This window comes from Artemia franciscana, chromosome 10 (assembly GCF_032884065.1).
Source record: "Artemia franciscana chromosome 10, ASM3288406v1, whole genome shotgun sequence".
NCBI lineage: Eukaryota > Metazoa > Arthropoda > Branchiopoda > Anostraca > Artemiidae > Artemia > Artemia franciscana.
Genome location: NC_088872.1, coordinates 24,845,378 through 24,870,266, shown reverse-complemented (window position 1 = coordinate 24,870,266; position 24,889 = coordinate 24,845,378). Strand labels below are relative to the sequence as shown.

The following is a 24,889-nucleotide window of genomic DNA, read 5'->3' as shown; positions in this document are numbered from 1 at the left end:
AAAGGAAAAATACTAATAATTAGTTTATTCCTTCTCCAAAATTAAAATTTTTCTACATAATGATGTGTTCACACGTCAGCGAGTTCAAAGTCGTTATTAATTCAAGCCTCAGGTCAAACCTGATTACTATCGGACCATTTATGGAGGGCATTTTTGGCATACCCTGTACAAATAAATGATATTTCTCCAACAAAAAATTAAAAAAATAAAAAACCTGACAAACTAGCTACTTAACTCCTTATCAAAAATTTTGGAATCTTGTCATCGGAACTTTCATGTCTAAGCATGGAAGAAAACTTTCAGGCATAACTACTCTACAAATATAAACAATAGAGGTAAGCTTAATTAATCGTTTTAACCTAAAATTAAATAGAAGAAAAAGTAGAAATGAAATTATCTCTTGAAATTAAAAAAAAAACACATAACAAAAAGCACACAAATACCATTTTACCCACACATCGAACTTGTAACTATCTTCCAATATGATCATTTAAACAGGAAACTGAAATAAAAGAGAAACCAGTATAGTAAATTTGTGGTAATATGAACTGGCAATTATTTTCCGAACGTTCGTGAGATAATGGGCAAGAAACGCTTTGAAATAAAGTTTCACCTTCTATCTCCGACATTATTTTTCAAAAAAGAACCTTAGGTGATGATACAGATGATCAGCGATAGCTGCAACATATTAAAGAACGAACAACACGGCCCATAGTAACCAAGAATTTTAAAACGCGTTCAAAACTGTCTAATGAGGAAAAATTGCAATTTATCGCAGAATTGGGGAAGTCGACTATTATTTCGATCAGTTTTTGCAGTAATATAGTAAAATGATGATAAAAAACAAATACCGTAAATCTACTGATGTTTTTTTCATGCTCTAATATTCCAACAAATTCTTTGAATCACCGTCAATATATTATGGCTATATTTCATTTTCATTAAAAAGAAATATAGGTAATTTTTTACCAATATTACCTATATTAAATAGCTACTGAATGTCGTTAAATTCTTTGTCTCATCGGTACATTCATTTTTTCCAAGTGACAAATAATTTAAAAGGTCTTTTCTTTATTCGTAATTCATGCTTCACATTTTTGTCACAGTCAATTTTGTCATCAAACCTAACATTTTTATTAATCTGTGGTTGAACTCAACGGCCATCTCTTATGAAAAAAAATGACAAAAATTAACTTAAGTATTTTGGATCTATCACGACTCTGAATAGTTAGTTTAAAATAAAATTAGTATAATGTCTTCAAGCGAGTATATCGCTCATAAAACGTTAAGCGACATGCAAACCCATTGATGAATTAATTAAAATGTGCCGAGAATGCTCGATACACTGTTTGTATTTGCCTAAAAAGTATAATAATGACAACAGTAAAATACAAGAAATAAATATTGCAACAGATTGTAGTGTCAAGTGCCTTTTTTTTAAATAAAATAAGCACTTTTTTTTAAACAAAATCTGAAAATAAGAAGCCAACTGCCTGACCCTAATTTGCGCAAACAAGCTCGTCTATAACTAGCCATAGTTTGTTTGTATTATAAGATTATAAAATATCTTACTATAAACGACCCCTTCAATTAAAATTGGCATTAGTACCATTGTCAACTAAGGATCTAGAGACCCAAGGCAGGAAAAAGCGGACGCACACAAGAAAAAGTAAAAAACTACAACAACGACACATTTTCTTCTAGCGCACTAATTCCTAAAAGCAAGATTTGGACTGTTATTAGAGACTAATCTTTCCCAGAGGATAAAATCTGGTGAAGCAAATAAAGGCAGTGGTCTTCAAACTGAAATCTCGATTCAATCCCAGTCCGTGCTGGAAACAAGCAAATGCATGGATCACGTGGATGAAATGCAAGCAATTGACGTAAAAGTTTTTAAACATGTCTTAACCCTCACCTGATATTATCGTTTATGGTTTAAATCACTCACTCAACGAATTGATCAAATAGTATTACTAGGCAAGAAATCAACAAATTCAACCTTAATTTTTTTTTTCAAAACCAAGAATAAGTATCTTCGCTCCCCATACATTCAAATTTAAATTACTTGAAACCTTCGTTAAATTCTCTTACGAAGCAGCCCCTCCAAAATATTAAAACTTTTCATGATTATTCCCTAAAATTTCTTTAATTCTTCACACATTTCTCTGATTTTCTTCTTTTTTCTAATTTGCCCATCAACTCTATCTCTACTTGCCTGGATCGTAATGTTCCCTAACACATCCCTGGTTTAAACCCTCGTACTTTACCCAGAGGGCAGACCCAAAGACACAGATTTTCTACTGAGCTTTTCAGTGAATTCGTCTTCCAAATCCACTTACTTACTCATTCTTGGAACTTATTTCCAGTTTTGCATTCTTAATTAATTATTCATATAGTTTAAATTAGTGAAAAGATATTTTAGACAGACTTGTGTGAAAGACGATTATTAAGCGAAGAAAAAAATCATCATTACCTGATTATCAATTTTTGAAATGAGTAACTTTCTATAGAAAAGCTCTCTGATTTGACATAAGTGACATCAGTGCATCTCACACCTTTCCCTTTTACTGATAATTTTGAGATACATGTAATAAACATGCTTTCAAGTGCCAATTTTCGCGATACGTTTTTAGTATTTTAATACACTCAGGTCAAATATAAGACAGGAATGGCTTTTTTCGTTTTCACAATGGAGCAAAATGGCTTATACTGCACAAGCGTAGGGACCGGAGCTCCCCCTTGAAATATCCAGATTTTATATTGATTCCCCGTTTGTTCTGTTATTTGTATAGTTTACCAGTTTTAAGGGGAATTTTGACAAACTTTGGTCTTTGGCCCAACGAGAGGCGTTTTACCAAAGAAATTCCTGAAAAAAATGCTTGGAGTATACTAAAACTGAACTCAAATTGTCCCGATTTTTTCCTGAAGGGAAAAAAATCTCACATATAAAACTTGAACAGAAACTTTCGTCATACAAAAGCCAGCATTTATTTAAACTTTCTAGTATTGAAAAACTGGAGAAATTCTAGTTCACTGGCAACCTATGTAAAGATATTATATTATTTTAATTTAATTTTTAGAGATGATAAGAGATTCAGAAGAGACAAAATGAAGAGTTTGATATTAAAACGTTTTAATTATTTTGAAGTAGAGTCTTTAAAATACTTTAAACTAGTATCCTAAAACCAGGACCACTCCCTGACTAGGTGCTACGTAAAACTCAATTTTTTTCCCATTTTCTTGGCACATTTTTTTTTTTTTTGCATTTTCTGCAATTCTTCTTTAACTGCTTCTCAGACAGACTGATAAATCTGACCACGTTTTATTTCTAGACACACAATATCCAACCCATAATGACAGAAAAGTCAAAACAAAAACTGAAGCCACCTCACTGACTGACTAGATTATGCTAGATTTTTCCCAGAACGAACAGAAAACTGGGAAATACTAAACTTAGGCTAAACTCCTCAGAAAAAAGCATTTGTCCTAAGCACAAGAGTGAACCCCTCTTCAAAAAGGAGGTGAGTTAGGTCAAGTCTCCATAATGATTTATTTCTCTCAAAATCAAGGAGCATAAAAGAGTTGCAAATAAAGTTATACAAACACTCTAATACATCTATATCAGATTAACGACGCTTCTTGACTACTAAGGTCCCTGCGTCGGCCCTGCAGTGCATTCCTGCAGCATGATTCGATCTCTGGGTCCCGTATTACCAAGTTAAGGTCAAACCCACTGCGCCACCACAGGCCAAATAAAGCAACGATAGAATTCAAAAATTAGACATAACAACATAATAGAATACATCAAAGAATAATAATAATAGCAAAAAATCAAGCGTTAAATGAATTCCGGAAGAGAAAAGATTATGGATAGGGAATATTTTTCGATTTGTAGAAACAGTCATCCAATCGATCTTAGCTTTTTTTTAACGGCTCATTAATTTTAAACCTCGAGGCGAGAGACTAAAACACCTATAGTAAACACTTTGATAATAGTAAATTCTTAGCTACACAAGGGATATGCGTCAAATATTTGTGACAGAAGTCATAGTTATACTCCAAGAATTTATTATTTACAACAAAATAATCTAATAGCTGAGACGTCACAACACATACCTGTAAGGATATCCCCCAGCTTTGGACCTGAATATCGAGAGCAACAAGGAAAAGAAAACAGCGAACATGACTAGACCAACAACGGCATATATTCGCTTCTTTTTCCCGTCACCTTTGTCACCACTTGCTGCTTCAGTCATGATTACTAAACTGAAAGCGATTCCAGCATCTACAAAAGATAAAAAAGATTATAAATTTTTCATCTTATGTCCATCAACAGTTGCAAGTTCGGATGGGGTCTATAGCTCCGTAGTTCTGAACAGATAATAGCGACACACTTTCTCTAAAAGAAACTGGGTTTTCATATAATAAAAAAATCAACGATGTCTTTTGTGGAATGTGATTGTTATTTGAAACCTCAAAAAACACCAAAATTTAGTGTCCCAAAATCAAAACAAATATTCTCTTCTTCCTTTTTTTGGGAAATAAAAACATATTCCTCCAATAATTTTCTCACACAAAAATAAACCTTTACAAAGCTCCTGCGGGAATAACCTAAAAAGAGAAGAAAAAATGAACTAAGAGGGTGTGGGGGCTTGTTAAATGAAGTATATCGTTTATATATCTTAAAGTTTGAAATACTTGTGTTGATTCATAGTTTTTCCACTGGTTTAATCACATGGAATTGAATTAACAAATTGCCAATTTACCAAGGCTACATTAAACCAGCTCTGAACATTAGTGACTATGACCGAATCCAATACTTTTTGCAAATATTTTGCAAGAGCAACGACGAGTATGATAACTTCCCTTAATCAGAGGCAACTCTACAGCGTTGCCTATAGTAAAGGCCATATGACTCCAATGTTTTATTTTTTCCAGAGGCACTTCATATGGAAGGGGTCATCGCATTAACTTTGGAGGGGGGGGGGGCATTCGATTGGAAATCGGAAGTTCTAGTGCCCCTTTTAAGAATCAAACGTGATCGAGGGGCAACTAGCCACCCCCCTTCGCCGTTTTTCCCGAATTCTTCCGATAAGAACTTTAAAAAGCCATTTAAAACAGTTTAAAGATCAACTAACGAAAACTCTGGGGTCGACGCAATCCCTCAGGGCCCATGGGCAGATGTTGTAGGTTATGCCCAGGTGTATATATAGTTGTTATGGAAGGGATACTTGTACAAACTTCAGAGAGGGAACTTCAGAGTCAAAAGAGATACGGTGGCAACTTGCCCCCCTACCTTTTTTCCACAAACCCATCCAATAAAAATTTTGAAATACTATTTTATTAAAAATAGTTCAAAGGTCAAATAAGAAAAACTCCGGCGTCGATACAGCCCCACATGGCCTGGGGGCAGGCGTTGTAAGTTATGCTCTGGGGGTATATATGGTTTTTATGGAAGGGATGCTCGTCTAAACTTCAGAGAGGGCTCACTTGAAGGCGAATTAAAAGTTCTAGTTCATTTGTTAAGAGGAAAAAGAGATCGGAGGGCAACTAGTCCTCCCCACGCCCCCCTCCCCCAACCCATCCGATACAAATTTTGGAATAGCTATTTTTTTCAAATAGTTAAAAGGTCAGATAACAAAACTTCGCTGTCGAAACAATCCCCCAGGGCCCAGGGGCAAGTGTTTTAAGTTATGCCCCGGAGGCGTATAAGATTTTTATGCAAGGGTTGGTCGTATAAACTTCGAAGATGGCTCATTTGATTAGCCATTGAAAGTGTTAGTTTACTTTTTAAGAGTAAAAAAGAGATCCGAGCGCAACTAGCCCCCTTAGCCCTTTTTAACCCAAATCCATCCGACACAAATTTTGAGATAGCCATTTTTTTAAAAGCTTCAAACATCAGATAACAAAAACTCCAGGATCGACACAACACCCCAGAGTCCATTGCAAGCGTTTTAAGTTATGCCCCTGAGGTGTATATGGTTTTTATGTAACGGGTGGTCGTGTAAACTTTGAAGATGGCTGGCTCATTTGAAAGGAAATTGAAAATTTTAGTTACCATTTTATGAGTCAAAAGAGAACGAAGGGCATTTAATCCCCCCCTGACACAAACACCGTCTTTTCCCCAAATGCATCAAATGAAAATTTTGAGATATCTAGTTTATTTGAAATAGTTCAATTAGATTGACTTAGTTAGAAATTAAATTGAAAGTTCTAGTTACTTTTTTAAAAGTCATCAAAAGTGATCAGAGGGTGTCTACCCACCCATCCCCCCGCCTTTTCCCCCAAATACATCCGTTAAAAATTTTGAGATAGCCGTTTTGTTCAAAATAGTCCAAAATTCAAATTACTATAAATAAGGGTTGAGAAATCCTCCTGAGCACCCGGGACAAGAATTGTAACTTATATAAGTTGTAAGTTCTTAAGAATCGAAAGTGATAAAAAAGTAGCAAGCCTCTACCTCTTGTGGCTTTTTTCTCCAAATACATCTTATTAAAATTTTGATTAGCCATTTTGTTCAAAATAGTCCAAAATTCAAATTACTATAAATTAGGGGGTTGAGAAAGCCTCCATAGCACCCGGGACAAGAATTGCAACTTATGTAAGTTGTATTTTGAATGGCCATTTTGTTCAAAATAGTCCAAAATTCAAATTACTATAACTTAGGGGTTGAAAAATCTTCCCTAGCTCCCGAGGCAAGGATTGTAACTTACTTAAGTTGCCCATTGTTAAAATATAAGGTTCTATGGAAGGGGTGGTCGATCCCCAAAGGGCATCTGGTCAAAATTTGGAGATAGCCATTTTGTTAAAAATAGTTCAAACGCCAAATAACTATGCTTCCGGGGTTGACCCCTCCAGCCCCGGAGAAATGGCTCTAAGTTACTGAACTTAATTATTGTTACTTTGATACTCGGATTTAGTGATTTACGTGGTAACTTCGATTTACGGTGCAAGGTCTGTAAGTTCTACAAGTCGCTTATTGTTACTTTGATACCTTGTTAACTTTGATCCTTTCTGTACTTTGATACTGTTACTTTGATACTAGTTTTGATACTCTGATGAAAGTTTGATATTGGAAAAAATATTACTTTGAAACAAGGAATTTTTTTAACTTGTAACTTTTTGAAATCAAAAAACGAACAAAAACTAATATAAAAAAATTCCGAAAGTTTTTTTCCTCAATTCTTTCCGATAGAATTGGGATTATGTACTTCTAACGAATGGCATCTTCACTACAAACAGGAGTATGGCTACTAACCATTTCCCAAATGGTAAAAGTATTATTCTTTTGCTTCAATGACCAATTTTCTTACTTAGAATTATCATTCCCTTATTTAGGTGGCAACAAAGTTCTACAAAATTAGGTTACCTTTTTTTATTATAATAATTGGGAAAACAGAATTCAAACACAAGTGAAAATTGGATTAAGGATTGGTTGTTAGAACGCGGTCATTTTCAGAGAGTAGGGGCTATGTACTTCTACTGAATGGTATCTTCACTACAAACAAGAGCATGGTTACTGCCCGTTTCTCTAACGGTAAAAGTATAAGGCCTACTGACTATTTGGCGCTTTACTAAAAAGAATTATATTACAAATATTTTCTTTTGTTCTTATTACAACATTGAAAATAAAGTGAAAATTGCAGTGAAACTAGACCAGGATTTAAAAATAGGCCCACTAGGTCCTGCGGCTTTCACTATTCCCGAAGTTTTGAGGATTTCCCCGAATATCTTTCAAAAACGGAGCGGCAAAAATACTTGGGCCTAGAGGCGTCGAAGCTTTAAATGTGGCCTGGGTGAAACAATATCTTAAGCAGGAGAGTTTTCACCAATTAATATCATCATATATCAAATTTTCAGTTTGATTTTTTAGTTCTTACCAAAACTGTTAATTTATTTTGGAATAAAAAAAAAGAATTTGAAATAGGGTATTTTGAAAAACTTGAAACTTTGGCAATCAAAAACAAACATGAATTAATTAAAAAAAAACTTTCCAAAAAAGGAGTTTTCTAAAGAAAAGTAAAAGCCATATTAAACTTAAGATCAGATGAAATAGAAACATACAATAAAATCAAACTCAAAACAACCAGAAATTACTATTAAAGAATAAATGAAACCCAAAACGAACAGAAATTAAATAAACAATCATAACAAAAAACTACACAACAGATACTAATATAAATGAATAAATAAATCTCAAAACGAGTAAAGCTTAAATTGAATACGAGTAAAGCTTAAATTGAAAATGAAAATAAAACAAAAGTAAAATAAAATCTTGGACTGATGATTTTCCAACAATTAATAGCATTAGGTATCAAACATTCAGTTTGGTTTTATTGTACTTTTCAAGATTGTTCAAGACACATACTATTTTCAGCAAAGCACCAATGACGCAGTAGGTTTTAGACCTTTACAGAGAAAGAAGGAGGCAAAACCCAAACCCTTTTTTGCAGAGATTTCTGTTCGTTTCAAACTTGATTTGCATATTCAATCTAAGTTTCACTCTTTTATTTACACATTCATATTAATAACTATTGTTTGTTTGTTTGCTATGATTTTTTATTTAATTCTTGTTCGTTTTGGGTTTCATTTATTCTTTAACGATAATTCCTGGTTGTTTTGAGTTTGAATTATTGTATGTTTCTATTTCTTCTGATCTTAAGCTTAATATGCTAATTAAGATCTTAAGCTAATAAGCCTTTATTTTTCTTTAGAAAACTTCTTTCTCGGAAAGTTTTTTTTTTAATTAATAAGCTGAAACAGCAAGGCGACAGAAGCCAAGAGATGAAACCAGACTTTTTAGAGCACTTTCGTATCTCCTAAATATATTCTGACCAACACAAACATTAAAGAAAAGTTACCAAACACACATTAAAAAATATTCTATTTCCGCTATGATGGAAGAGCGTTGCTTTCTGTTAAACGCCTTAAACAAGTCGTCAGTGTTTAAAGTCTTAATTATGGTTTAATGACAATAATAGTAACAAAAAGAGAAGAAAGAAGAAACGAAGGGGTGGAGGAATTTAAGTTATATAAAATTAGTTGTTTAGATACCCTTAAGTTTGAAATGATTATGTTGGTCCATGGTTTTTGTACTGGTTCAATCAGATATGATTGAATTAACCTTTAGAAAGGTTACTAAGGACCCGTTAGACTAGCTCTAAACCTAAGTGAGCATGACTGAATCATTAGTTTCCGTAAACGTCTTGCAAATCCACCGACAAGCATGAGGACCTTCTATAGGAACTTGAAACATCAAGGAACAAAAAATCCTTTTTAGAGCACTTTTCCACCCCCTAGTTTATTATAGCCAACGCAAAAATTGGAGAGTAGCTTCCAAATATGCTTTAAAATGTTGTGTTTCAGCCATGGTGGGGGAGCACTACTTTTCATCTAACATCTAAGGCATATCAATAGAGGGTTCCCCCCTAAGATTGGTTCGAAGAACCCCCAAGGGTTGGACCATTTACCATTTGCTTACGTTTCCTTTCTAAGTCCAAAAGACAGAGCTTTCGAAAATTCAGAAACTTGGAATACAAATTAGCATACCAACTAATTTTCAATGTCTGAAATCCTAACTCTATATGATGACAAATAAGTTATTACAGTATATTTCTGATAGGATCTAGAAAAGCGACTTAGAGAGCACATTTCAGAAAGTAGCTACGATGACTCACCTTTGTGGTGAGATAAATCAGAAACAAAAGGAATTTAAAAGAGAAAAGAATACACTATATTTTATTAAAATATTTTCAATCTTTAAGCTTGTTTGTGATAAGATACAGGTTAACTAACCTTAAAATCTATTTAAACGTCCAAAAATTGAGTCAATCTACTCCCCTCGCTTCAGAGGATAAGTGCAATAAAACTGTGTCCTGGAAGGTAGCCTAGGGAGATAGATTTACTTATCATCCAAAATTGAAACTTTTTTTTGGCAAATTTTAATGTTTTTACTTGTTTTACTGTTTCAGCAAAATATTACTTTTAGCAGGGATGAAAGGGGCATTCCTCCTGAAATGAGTCCAAATAAGCTGCTAGAAGATAGTGAAATACATATTGACATGCATAATGGGCTTAGTGTGTGGGTTTAACGGCTGAATAAATCATTGAATCATTTACGCATATAGAAATGAACAATACACAAGCAGATTAAATGGAAATCAGAAATTTCACGTCTTTATATGCAAAACACACGTGAATAAGTGAATCTTTTGTGGCAACAAAAATAATTTTTTACTGAATAAAAGACTTACAAATTGCAAATATGATGTACGTTTCAAAAACAAACTGGCCCTGAGAAGAATGATGGACATAAGCAATTCCTCCATTTTGATTCCTGTGCAAGAAAGGTGGCCCACGGATATGGTTCCACATTTGTCCAGAAATCATCACCAAGACAAAAACCTGACGAAAAAAAATGTTGTCGTTAAAAGCAAACCTAAGAGAACTAGAAAAATTTAGATACCAAAGACACATTTCAAAAATATGTCTTCTGTCGTGCGAATTTAGTATTGATGGATTACATATAGTATTGAAAATTCGCTTAAGAACAAAAAAAAACTGGCTAACTGAAGAAAAATAAATACATAACAACTTCTAAACAGCAACAAAAGAACATATTTACAGGAAGAAACAATTAATATTTCCGTCCGAGATATGTCAAAAGACACACTACAGTGTTTCTCTATTTATCCCTTTTCTGAATCAGGGATAGAGAAAGCCAAGTGCAGGAGAACTCAGCACTATGCTTATTTGCGTAATACATCCACATTTATGCACTTCCTTTATTCGTAGACTCACATTTGTATTTTTTTTTCTTCATTTTTGTTAGTAACTTGACTAAAAATATCATTTATTTTTAACAAAAGAGCAACAACGACGAGAAAAACTAAAACAAACAGACATTTTCCAACATATGAGAGTAATTCTTATTTTTGTTAGGAAGGGAGGGGGGATTCATTGGATAAATTTTGGTCCTGGGGTTGTCGAAAGTCCCCTCGATCTCAGTAAAAGTTAGCATAATAATTTTGTATTTCATGTTCAAAATATCTTTTAAACAGGAAGGGAGTGGCAATTTCCCAAATAATTACACTGCTATAGTCATTCTAAATATTTCTGTGAATTAGGGGAGGTTCAGGAGAAAATTCTCCTACATGTTAATTTGAAGAACCCCTTGCGACAAGTTGAAAACTTTAAGCCTAAAAATGCACGTTTTGAGTCTTCAACTCCCTTTGCCTCATTAAACCTCTCCTTAATTCCCCCACCTATTGCAGCTGTGAAGCGATTATACACTATTATACAACTGTTAATATTACTTTACAGACAGTCTAAAATAACTGTTCATTTTGCATGTAATGGATATAGTTTAGGGACGAATCCACCACCACACGGCACCACAGCCTCTGAAACTAGAAGGCTATGTAGTTGACTTTGAATGGTTTAATCTGATGTACAATCTCAGAAGGCTCGATCGATAGCCTTTTAACGCTCGTCTTGTCAAAATTGTTGCTTTGTAGCACAAAACGGCCTAAGTTGGATTGTCCTCAGTAGTATACTTTTGTCATTGTCTTTTTTCAGAGAGAATTAGGACCGTCATTGGTAAAAGTTTGACTATCTCAAGCTCAGCAACTAAAGTCACCCAATTTATACAATAGAATAGTGCTTGATATTTTCTCACAATAGATACAATAATGAAAACGAGTTAATAGAAATAGAATTTAAACTTAAACGAGAAGCTAATTTTAAGGTCAAATAGTTTATAGTTCATTACGCTGATTCTATAATTTTTGGAATTCTTCCTGTTAAAAAGTTCACCATTTTAAACGCAATTGTGAAGAACCATGTCATACACGGCACCCTATCTTTATGCAACAAAACACGCATCAGTTCATCTTTGGTCAGTGGTTCGCAGCTATAGCGTTTCATTACATTTGTTCAATCAAATTGGACAATGCTTTAATTTGAACCTATATTAAGTGAGATCTATTCTAGGACCTACTCAGCCGTGCTAAGCATGAAAAAAGATGTCTCATACAACTTTAAATTTAGGCAATACGGATTTTTTAAAATCATCTACTACATCCACTTTATAATAACTTCTCTTAAAAGTTTTTATTTATATAGCTCATTATATTGTTATTCAAAATCTACTCCCAAAACAACGACAGTAAAGATCACTAAGAAAGGCTACCTAGAAGTGAGGCTTGTGTGGGGTAGAAAACTCAAATATACAAACAAAATAGCGAAGGAAAAAACGAACTGAATTATGGTAATATGCTTCCTACATATCTAATATTCGAAACTGATGAGAGGGAGTTTAGTAATTGACTTTACACGTTTTGGCTGTCATAGACACACTATTTGATATTGAAGACTACCAACTGACACGTAAGAACTTACATCTAATATCATCTGTATAAATATATAAATATATATATATATATATATATATATATATATATATATATATATATATATATATATATATGTTTATATTTATATTTATATATATATATATATATATAATATATATATATATATATATATATATATATATATATATATATATATATATATATATATTTATATATATTATATATATATATATAAATATAAATATATATATATATATATATATATATATATATATATATATTTATATTTATATATATATATATATATAATATATATAAATATATATATATATATATATATATATATATATATATATATATATATATATATATATATATATATATATATATTATATATATATATTTATATATATTATATATATATATATAGATATATATATATATATATATATATATATATATATATATATATATATATATATATATATATATATTTATATATATATATATATATATATATATATATATATATATATAAATATATATATATATATATATATATATATATATATATATATATATATTTATATTTATATATATATATATAATATATATAAATATATATATATATATATATATATATATATATATATATATATATATATATATATATATATATATATATATATATATATATATATATATATATATATATATATATATATATATATATATATATATATATTTATATATATATATATATATATATATAAATATAAATATATATATATATATATATATATATATATATATATATATTATATATATATATATATATATAATATATATATATATAATATATATATATATATATATATATATATATATATATATATATATATATATATATATATATATATATATATATATATATATATATATATCTTCTATACCATTCAGATCTATAGATATATTATCTGATCTAGTTGTATCTATTTCATTAAAAATCAAAACATCACATTTTTCAGCATTTAGGGAAAGTCCAATATCACTGTAGCTTTTACCTATCTCCAAAAAACATTTTTCTAGCCCACTGATAGTCCTACTAATATTAAAAACGTCGTCTGCATAACATAATATCGACAAATCAGTACCTTTGTATATACAGCACGAAGAAAGTTGGCATTGAGCTGGAAGCGCTGCACTATTATAAACCCTGGGAGAAGTAACCGCACCCTGCTTAACCCCGACATGAATTGGTATATACCCATCAGTCACCAAATTGCTTCCTGGTATGCGTATTTTTGCTTTCATATGGCAGTACATGTACAAAAGAGGTGTAACTAAGTCTAGCGATACACCACGGTTCAAAAGTTCATTCATTGCTTGGGGATGCAACAACGAATCAAATGCTTTACTAAAATCGTATGTTCCAAGCGCTAGAGTACCACCAGATTTATCTGCATCGATCAACAAATTGCACAGACATTTTAGAGCATGGAAGCCACCAAGCTTAGGCTGGAAGCCAAACTGGTGAGGAGGCATGTAACAGATAAAACGTAGGTTATTAATTATAAGTAATTCAAACACCTTCGCAAAAACGCTTGAAACAGTTATAGGTCGATACGATGAGCATTCAGGCAGATCCTTCCCTTTTTTTAGAATCGGTGAAAAAAGACCAACACAAAAAGAATCTGGAACTATACCGCAGCAAAAAATCATTTGGTACAACAAAGAAAGATGACACATAAGCTTATCAGACCCATTTTGTAAATGAAGGGCGCATATGCCATCATAACCCATGGACTGTCTTTTGTTAAGCTTTCGTATAACATCACGTAATTCACTAGAACTTACTACAAAGGTACCTGGTCCAGGAGTACGTAAGCGATTATTTAAATCCGTTTCAAATTTCTTGAGAATGTTAACGTCAGGTTCGGTGAACTGACTTTTGAAATATGAATGCCACTGGTACTCACTAATTGTAATTTTGCTTTCCCAAGTTTTATTATTTGCCAAAGGAGTTTTCCATAACTTATTAGGGTCATTCGCGATCGATTCCGAAATTGCAACACTTTGGCCAACCCGGTGAGCTTTGAGCTCCTTCTGAAAGTGGCGCTTAGTAAGTAACCGTAAAGTATCTACAACTCCGTTTCTAGGTTTAAAACAATCATTCCACAGATGTAACCAAAATTTAGAGGACTGACAAGCGGATTTGAGGCTCTCGTTACTGGACCATCCAAATTTTTCGGTTCCAGATCTACACGTTCTCACTGGGACAGCGAATTTTTCGGCATTTTTTAGAGCGTGGGTAATCTGCGCACAATAAAAATTTATTTCAATACGAATGTCAGACTTGTCCATCCCAGGTTGCCGTTGGAGCAGTTGAAACGGAACTCGGATTTTATCTAGCATAAAGTTACACTCCCCTTGGAAGATACCCTTATCAATCTTGTCCCAAGATTTATCACGTAAAAATTTAGATTTGCTTTTGACAAATTCAGAAGAGGGAGAGTCTCGGACGGGGATCGACAGGAACAAAGGGATATGGTCACTATATTCACCAAATATTTTGACAAGGGATTACAACAATCCAAAAACCTTAAAAAAGAAAACCAAAATTTTGAAGCTTATTAGAAATCGTTGTTATAACTTGGACGTATACATATAAGCAATGTCTTGCGTATATAGTCTTTACATGAAAGAAAGTTGAAAAATTTGTAAGTTCAGTCAATAGTCGCTAAAGTCATTATATAAACTGCGAAAATATTTATGGTGACTGAGCAATAATTTTTATGTTTTAATTCAAACATGAAAATTATCCGAAAATTTTAAAATTAGTTTGTTTTTTCGTTACGCGGAACTCAACCAGTTGTATAATGTCAGTAGGAAGGTGCAAAAAGCAAAAATTTGCAATTATTACAAATGATGATTCTTTGTAGCCACTTGAACTATCAAACGTGACAGGACCAAGAGAGCAGCCTGAACAACTTAAATCTACAATGGGTGGAAATCAACAACCTGAACCATCAAATGAGACAAGACCAATACGGGGAGCTAAAGCAAGGGGTATTGCTAAATTGTCTGAAGTAGTGAAAATCAAAAATGAAAGAGAAATAGAAATTCGGTTATAAGATATGCAACACTACTACTACTGCTTCTAAGAACTCACCACAACACCAAGCCGCCTAAGACCAACACAGCTACGCACGCTCCTCCTCCATCCCAGTCTATTCAAAGGCTCCCTTTTTACACCCTCCCAGGAAGTTTCCCTTTCCTTTAAATCTTTCTTTATGACGTCCACCCACCCCAGCCGAGGACGACCTGCTTTCCATTTAGCCCTAGACGGCTGGCCAAAAACGACAATCTTCGGCAATATGTCATCCTTCATCCGCAGAACGTAGCGTAGCCATTTCAACCTTTCTTTCATTATAGCCCTAGAAAGCGGGATTGAATCATATTTTTCTTACAGCCTATTGTTTAAAATACGGTCAGCCAGCGGGTACCCAGGATAATTCGTAGGCAATTTCTCTGGAAAACATCTAAGCAAATCTTCATCCCCTTTTCGGAGCGCCCATGCTTCAGAGCCATATTCGACCACTGTCATCATTGTAGCTTCTAATATTCTAATCTTGGTTAGCAGACTTATCTTCCTATTCTTCCAAACTTTTTTTAACTGTGAAAAAACACTCTGAGCCGTAGCTATTCTACTTTTAATACACTCACTGCTCCCACCGTCTTTACTAATAATGCTTCCAAGGTAAACGAAGCTGCCCACCTGAACAATCTTTTCGTTACCCAGTGTCACCTTTCATCTTCACTTATTCCAAGCCTTAGTGACTTAGTCTTCTTAACGTACATTTTTAAACCTAGTCTAGTACCCTTATCTCGCAAAACCTCTAGAAGTTCATTCATTTTGCTCACACTTTCATATAGGATGCTTAAATCATCAGCATAATCTAAGTCGAAAAGAGTTTTTCCTCCCATTTGATTCCGTGGTCTGGCATTGCCTTTCCTGTGTTCCTTAAAACAAAGTCCATTAAAATGATCCATGTAAAGGGGTACAGGACACAACCCTGCTTAATTCCTGATTTAAAACAAAACCAGCATCAAAAGCCAATATTAAAACGTGTCAAAAATGAAAATGAAGAGCAAAGACGCGGGGGACTAGAAGATATGCGAAAACGAGAATCTGAGTGAGTAAAAATGAAAATGAAGAGCAAAAACACATAGAAGACAAGCGACAGAGAGAATCTGAGCGAGTCTAAAATGAAAATGAAGACCAAAGATGCACACGGTTAGAAGACAAGCGACACCGAGAATCTGAAAGTCAAGAATGAAAATGAGGAGCAAAGACAACGCTGTTAAAAGAGACAAGTGAAAATGAACAACCTGGACAGCGAGAATAAACCGTGTCAAATTGAAAATGATAGTGACAATGATGGTTTAGGGATTTTGACAAGGACAAAGTTATCAATGCATACCATACCTTTGTTAAAAAAAAATAAAGGTTCGGCGATACGTAATTCATAATGACACAAGAAAAGCCAGAGGTAAAACGAATCAAACAAATTAAATTCATAATTAGTGAAAATCAACAACCCAGACCGTCTAGTGAGACAAGACCCAAAAAATCAAATGTTACAAGTGTTATAAACTAACTGTTGGGGTGGCGCTTCGCGCCCCCACCAATTTTTGTAGACTTCAAGCCCAAGAGAAACCAAAGTTTTTACCATATAGATGTCACATATAGATATATCCAACAAGATTTAGTTCTATGTGCAAAACTCTAGTTTCGTTATGCACTCGTAGCCACTTGTAAATGGCAACTATATTAAGGAATATAGAATGGAATGGCAAATATATTAAGGAATACACTATATTAAGGTGCGACTTTTTATGCCGAAAAAAGTCTATTCATTTACGTATAGATTAAATTTTGAAATTCAAACTAGATTCTACAAAAATCAAGTTGAGAAAGAAATTGAAGAACTTTTGTCCCTTAAACCTTTCATATTCTACCATTTTTTCTTATTAAAACAAAATGGTTTCTCGGACGCTGTTACTTCATAAAAAAAAAAAAAAAACTCATGGACCAGAATTAAAGGTTTAGGATAGAAACCTCTTAAGGAGAACATCAAGTGAAATTTGAAAAGAGAAGAGTAAAAAGAAAATGCCGTGCATATTGACAGAGGATACTAACCACCGAAATGAAAGCCCACATATTCTTGTTATATAGAAATTCCAGGTTATTTCGTCTTAAATAAAGAAGAGCAGCCACAAGACCAAACAAGGTCAAGAGAGCTATGGTTCCCGAGTAATTTGGTGGTCGTAAAACACGGATTTGAACTTCTGTCTGCTCTCCAATCCATTTCGCCATAGCATCTGCTCCAAAGCCAACTCGTTGAATGTCCATTGTATCTGACTTCTTTGGTTTACCCTTCGGTGGGAAATGCATCACAACTGGGGCTGTATTGAGTCGCATCAATTGAAAAATATCTTGTGCATCATCAAAATCAACCATGCCAAAAAAAAGTTTGTTGGAGCTAGGCATTGAGTACTTGTAAGAGTTTGCAACAATTGTATATTCTTCATAAGTTTGCCTACAAGAAAAACGAATTTTAAGTCAGAAACAGGAACAGACACCATATATAGCAGGAAACTGAGCAATGATGAAGTAAATACAAAAAGAGCATTTTAAGATAAACATTTCTTCAAGTTTTCCAGGAGTTATCCCCCATCTATGAGCAAGTTAGTGTCGTGTGATTAGTGTTGATAGTGAAGGCAAAAAAATACATTAACACTACTACTGTCTGACAATCACACAATGTATACTAGCAATTACGCTACTGCCTGAGAAACTTCTAGTACACACCTAAGAATGAAAATAAATTCCTTATTTGATTTTATGAATAAGAATTCACTTAGTAAGATTTTTCGCGAAAGCAGTTCGTTAATGGATCTTTTGTACAAAAACTGTTTTTACACTATATTTCCATCATTTTTCTGAAACTTTTGTCCGACTCGTAAAAACGTAACAAAAATCAATATAAATAATTTTTTTATGGGTCTTATAAACTTTTCTTTTTTGTAACTCCCCCCCTTTGAAATAAATAATCATGAATACACATTTGCTTAGTTTGAAGTACATCATCCTGCAAATTCCGATCGTTTTCTTCACAAGGTAACTACAATGATGGACAGTGTTGACCACCCTTTTTTTCCTGCAGCATGCAAAACTATTTTTCTTTAGTGTGGCAGACAAATCTAGTGTTAAAATTCCCAAGGTTTTACTGATTCAAAATATAAATTTGAACTTTCCAAACTATGCAATAAACGCTTTGCAGAAATAAACTTGTAACAAATAAAAATTTGTAGATACAAATTACAAATCAGTCAAATTCTAACAAAGCTATATTTTAAAAGGCATAGACAAATAATAATGTTCTGCTATCATTAGTCTGCAAATACATAAAACTTTGATCATTTTGACAGGATTGATCTGAATCCTAAATAAGAACGAATAAACTATTAATGTTGAGCAAAAACGCTTACATTCAATCAGAAACTTTGCTGAAGTCCAAGTAACGAGGATATTGCAATTTAAAATAATAACACAAGATTCAATTGTCTGTTATTATAAGATTAGAACTTGACAACCAAAAAAGGATTTGAAGAATCAAGGAAATTTTCTTGATTCTGACGCTTATTTCAATTAAAGGAAAACCAGCAATTCTGGTCAATCATTCTAGCACTAGCAATGAGAACAATCATTCTAACACTAGCAATGAGAACATCTGGCATACACCAACAAAGATATCCTGCGACATACAGGCTAGCAACCCCCCCCCCCCTATAAAAATCAGAGCCAAATCCCTCATTCATTCCCTTTAGAAAGTTTCAAAATAAGTATCTTTTAAACGTCTAAAGGTTTTAAAATTAAAATTCATCATTCAATAAGATTTGTGCTTTTTGGCACAAGTTTTACAGCAAGCCAAAAATTATACTTTTTAAACTATCAAATTAGATTCAAAAAATGTAACTTCTGAATAAACCAATTAGAATCCAAACTTTTACTACTGGTTTGGTCAACGAACTAGAGGTGAAAATCCTCGTTATAAAAATAACTCTTTAGAGGAGGCTAGACCATATGTTGGGTTTTGAAAAGAACAGTTGTATTGCGACATTTTTTTAGGTCAACCTACCCAGTTCTCAATTTAGAAATCCGGATTTATTATGGATATAAGGTAACCCTGGAAGCCAGGAGAGTACAGTGCAGTTCTGGCGTTGATGTACGCCACTCAGCTAGCGATTACTGAAGTTATATTATCCGAAGTTGTATGTGAGTACGAAAATAAAATTATTGTCAAATAATCGTCTTTTGTCTATGAACCAAGGTATCAGGTACAGTTCCTCTCGTCTATTGGAGCGTTCCCAAGGGAATCTGCACAACTCAGGAGACCCGAACATCACAGTGATAATTCCATCTCCAAGGTTATAGGGAATTATAGGGAAAGAGCCCTTTTGTTCTATGTCCTTTAACTACTCAGCTCCCATGTTTAGATTTGAGCATCCCATATCTCATATTGATATTAAGCTACCAAGACCAAGAAAAGTCCCAATTACCTTGTAGTAATAAAACCCCCAACAATCCTCCATTGAATAACCTTCCCGTAACTTCATCTCTCCAACAACTCCCCCCCCCCGTAACAGTCCCTCTAGTGGAAAAGCCTCCAATTGATATGGTCATAAGCAGTAGCGGCTGTTAAAATATCATCTACTTTATGATTCCTACGAAAAATATACACAGGAGTGGGACTTTGGACTAATGCCTGCATGAAATCCTCAGATTTCATCATGATTTCATATATCTTCTACATTATTTGCTGATGTTTTCCAGCGTTTCAAAGTCTCTCCCACCTCTTCACTCGCAAAACAGAATTCCTCATATATGACTGTTCCCAGAAATTCCCATATAATTTAGAATATATTTAAACTTATTTGAGCACTGTGGGAAGCTAGTCTATCTATTAAGAGTATAATTGTGTTATACTCATTTAATTATTCAAGAACCTTGCAAGTGTCTGAGCCTCTTAGTGCAGGGTACTTTTGTCGTACGTAAATATATCAAACACAAAAATTGTATTTATTAAACCAATAATTAACACAATAATGGGAATGGAAAAAACAACAGTTTGATGATCTACTTAAGTGGTTAATAAATTTAAGTTATAAATTGTAAGCAAAATAGTTGGACATTGTTGATAGCTAGATGTATTAAATGTATACTTTGTGCCCATTAAAGTCTGCCATAGTTCTAAGCACCTTTAAAAATCCCACTATATCACAAGAAGAAAAAGATGCTAAGACTCAGAAAAATAATGGGGGAGGGGTTCAAATTTTCTAGTGCAATTGCAATGGATAGAAAGCTTTGAACAACAAATTAAAAATCTTTTACAAATATAGCTGTCTTCAGCAGGGAAAAACAATCAAAAAGATGGACCCAAAGTTTACAAAGAGCCTCATTGGAGTTTATCAAATTCCAACTAATATTGCATTTGACTTATATCTCCGTGACGATTGGACCAGTGCACAACTTTGTAAATAATAACCAAATGAATTTTCAAGCAAAAGTAGTTCCTGAACAGGATGGGAATTATGATACATCAACCTTATAGACTTCACCTATAGCAAATTTAGTCAATCACAATCTTCTAAAGCAGAAGCAGAAAACGAAGACTGGTGGTCAACGCATCAGCTTAAAAGGACATGGTACTTCAACAGCAAACTAGGAAGAACACACCAAAGAATTACCCTGTTTGAATGATCCTTAGAAAAGGTGCAAAGATAGGGGAAACAAAAAGCTGGAACTCAGTATGCCTTATATAAAAAAAAGGTTACACAAACTGAGAAGGATTTTCAGTAATAATTAACTAAATTGTACTCAATCATGGTTTAACTTAACTTTTCTAATTGAGGTCTTTAAATCTTAATTGATTTTTTATTATTATTATTCTTCTCCACAAATTATACTTTTTCAATAACATGTCACCCTGAACGTCTTTTGACTAAACTAATTTAATAATCCCCATTTTGATTCACTGAATATTAGCTTGATAATTAAAGTGGTTAACTGATATAGTTACAGCTTTGCTTACATTTGTTCTAATTTATAACAATGTAACACTTCCTCTTCTGTCATTTACAAATTTAAAATATAGAGGTAATTTTGCCATTAAAAGAAAAAGTACTTGAATAAAAAAGTACTTCATCATTGATTAAAATGAATTAAATAATCTTGAATTAAAATCAAGTAGTTGTGGGCATCAAGCCATGGCTAATTGTAGAAAAATTCAAGACAGATAGTCCGATTGAGTGAGAGGCAAATCTGACATAAGCCTTCATTAGGATTGTATGACTGTATATCAAATAAAGACTTCAGGAAATAATTAACTAAATGTGCTCAATCATGGCCGAAATTACAAAACTTTTCTAATTTTACCTTTAAACTTTGCCTCGATACCAACAAATCAGCCGGTCCCGCAGGAATCCACCCGAGGTTGCTCAAAGAAATAGCCACCGAAATTTCCTGTGCTTTTTGCCATCTGTTGTAGTTTTCTTTCGACAGCAGAGTTGTTCCCTCACAATGGAAGACTGCTTATATTACACCCATATTCAAAAAGCAGGACTAATCTAAAGCTGAAAACTACAGGCCTATAAGCCTGACGTCTGCTGTCGCTAAGGTGTTAGAGAGAATTGTCAACAACACACTTCTCAAGCATCTCGTTTCCAATTTCCTGTCAACTTAATTCTGCTAGACATTGCCAAAGCCTTCAACAAAGTCCCTCGTAGTCGTTTGCGCTCCAAACTTACAGCTGTGGGCATTGACAAAGAGCTAGCTAACTGGCTAATGGACTTTCTTGGTGGCAGAACATAAAAGGTTCGGCTCTTCACCACACACGGAGAGAAGGCCTATTCAACACCTTGCCAAGTTCTGAGCAGCGTCCCTCAGGGAACGGTCCTCGGACCGACTTTATTCCTCATCTACATCAATGACTTGGTATCTGAAACAAAAAACCATCTGACTCTTTAAGCTGATGGCTCCAAGCTATTTAGTACCGCGGACAACAGTAGCCTACAAACTGACTTTAACCAAATTCAAGCATGGGGAGATAAGTAGCTTCTGTTCTTCAACATCTCGAAGTACATCACTCTTCATTTCGGCCGTGGTAATCCGCAGCAGCAATAAACAATGTACGACAGCAAAACATCATCAACAGTCTTGTTTCCTACTTCTAGTAGTGGTAGACAGGACTACCTAGGAGTCCTGTTGGGTAACAGTTTAAAATTCCATGAGCATACCGTCCAAGCAGTTTTGAAAGCAAATACAAACTTGGAACTCCTGAAAAGAACCGTCAGTAGTCGATCCTCCACAATTTTTTTAAACTATGCAAAGCTCTGGTCAGGCCTATCCTGGATTTCGGAACATGTCTTGCTGGTCCTTCCTAAAAAAGCGACATCCAGCTGGTTGAAGGTATCCAAAGGAGAGCCACGAAATGCATCGGGGGGTAATGCAGTCAGCCCTACTGCAGTAGATGACAATCTGCTAACCTCCCAACACATGTTTTACGGCGTTGGCGTAATGACATGATGCTCACCTACAGGTACCTTCAGCAAGCAGATCAGAAGCTATTCACCTTCTCTCCCCACCGAAGACAAACACAAGGACTTTTCAAAAAGCTGTTAAATCCACCGTTAATTCCAAGGTCCGACTAGATTTTTTAGCCAGGGAGTGGTGAACGACTGAAACCAACTAAGCCAAGAGACAATTTCTGCAACCTCGCCTGAGGAATTCAAAAAGAGGCTCGACAAGGAAACGTAGGCCAAACCATGGAGCTTCCAGTGGGAAACCCCTCCCAGCCCTCACAACCTTAACACTCTTGGAAGACAATAGATAGTTAGCTTGGAGGATGATGCGGCTTGTCGTACACATTCATTTCGCACACTCAATCTGAAGTTGCTGTTGTGTGGTGGTGCTAAATCTAATCGCTGGAGAATGATTCCTGAATCACACCAACCATGTGATCACTGTTACCGAGTGGGGTTAAATTGCCCCTCTCCAGCACTCTCTAGTCCTGATGGTTTGTCACTTGACCTTAACACAACAACCAGATCTATTGCAATCATCAACTATGGAGCATCACAGTTCTTACAACTAATTTGCTCCAAAGTGCGAATTAAGGTAATTAAGGTCTTTAAAACTTAATTGATTTTTTATTATTATTATCTCTTCTCCACAAATTATACTTCTTCAATAACATGTCATCCTGAACGTCTTTTGACTAAACTAATTTAATAATCCATATTTTGTTTCACTGAATATTAATTGGATAATTAGAGTGGTTAACTGATATAGTGACAACTCTGGTTACATTTCTTCTAGTTTATAACAAACACTTCCTCTTCTGTTTGTAACTAATTTGAAATATAGAGGTAATTTTACCATTAAAAGAAAAAGTACTTAATAAAAAAGTGCTTCATCGTTGATGAAAATGAATTAAATCATCTGGAATTAAAACCAAGTAGTTGTGGGCATCAAGCCATGGCTAATTGTAGAAAAAGCCAAGACAAATAGTTCGATTGAGTGTGAGGCGAATCTGGCATAAGCCCTTATTAGGATCGTATGAATGTATATCAAATAAAGACTTCAGTAAATAATTAAATAAAAGCACTCAATCATGGTAGAAATTATAAACTTTTCCAATTGAGGTCTTTAAATCTTAACTGATTTTTTTATTATTATTATTTCTTCTCCACAAATTATGCTTCTTCAATAACATGTCACTCTGAACATCTTTTGACTAAACTAATTTAATAATCCTTAGTTTGTTTCACTCAATATTGATTGGACAATAAGAGTGGTTAACTGATATAGGGAGAGCTTTGCTTACATTTGTTCTAATTTATAACATTGTAACACTTCCTCTTCTATCTGTTACAAATTTAAAAAATAGAGGTAATTTTAACATCAAAAGAAAATGTACTTAATAAAAAAGTGTATAGAAATGAACCATGATAGACACATCTACTTCCAAAAAAGTTCCCTATTATATGGGTGAGATTTGAAAAAAAAAATAGAAAAAAAATAGGAAAGCTAAAACTGAATGATTTTGAAGCAACAGATTCCTCTCTTAGGGTATGGGCTGTATGCACCAATGTATTTCAAAATATGAAACATTTAACACAAACAGGATCAAAGCCTCGTAAATAAAATACATACTTGCAAATAACACACTGTCTTTGAGGGGACAAGGCAGTGAACATCACAATCACTGAGTAATTTCTGGGACTACTTCTGACATATTCTTTAAATTTTGCACCATTCAGCTTGATAATTGGTTTTCGTGCAGTAAGGTCCATGAGCTGCTCAACTTTTTCTGCTAAAGAACTTGCTCCAATGACCTAAAACAGAAAAATGTCCTAGGAATTAAGCCACAGAGAACTCCAGAAATAAC

The 24,889-nt window shown here is 33.7% G+C and overlaps 1 protein-coding gene across 1 annotated transcript in view; it reads right to left on the bottom strand.

Moving 5' to 3' along the window:
* Positions 1-382: 382 nt before the first annotated feature.
* Positions 383-24,889, bottom strand: part of LOC136031963 (tumor suppressor candidate 3-like) — a 39,648-nt gene continuing 15,141 nt past the window's right edge. Inside the window, exons 2-6 of the mRNA XM_065711976.1 lie at positions 24,655-24,836; positions 17,578-17,977; positions 10,254-10,404; positions 4,117-4,285; positions 383-502 (exon numbers count right to left, since the gene is read on the bottom strand). Coding sequence (XP_065568048.1) covers positions 487-502; positions 4,117-4,285; positions 10,254-10,404; positions 17,578-17,977; positions 24,655-24,836 — 918 coding nt within the window. The 3' untranslated portion in view covers positions 383-486. The remainder of the gene's footprint in view (positions 503-4,116; positions 4,286-10,253; positions 10,405-17,577; positions 17,978-24,654; positions 24,837-24,889) is intronic.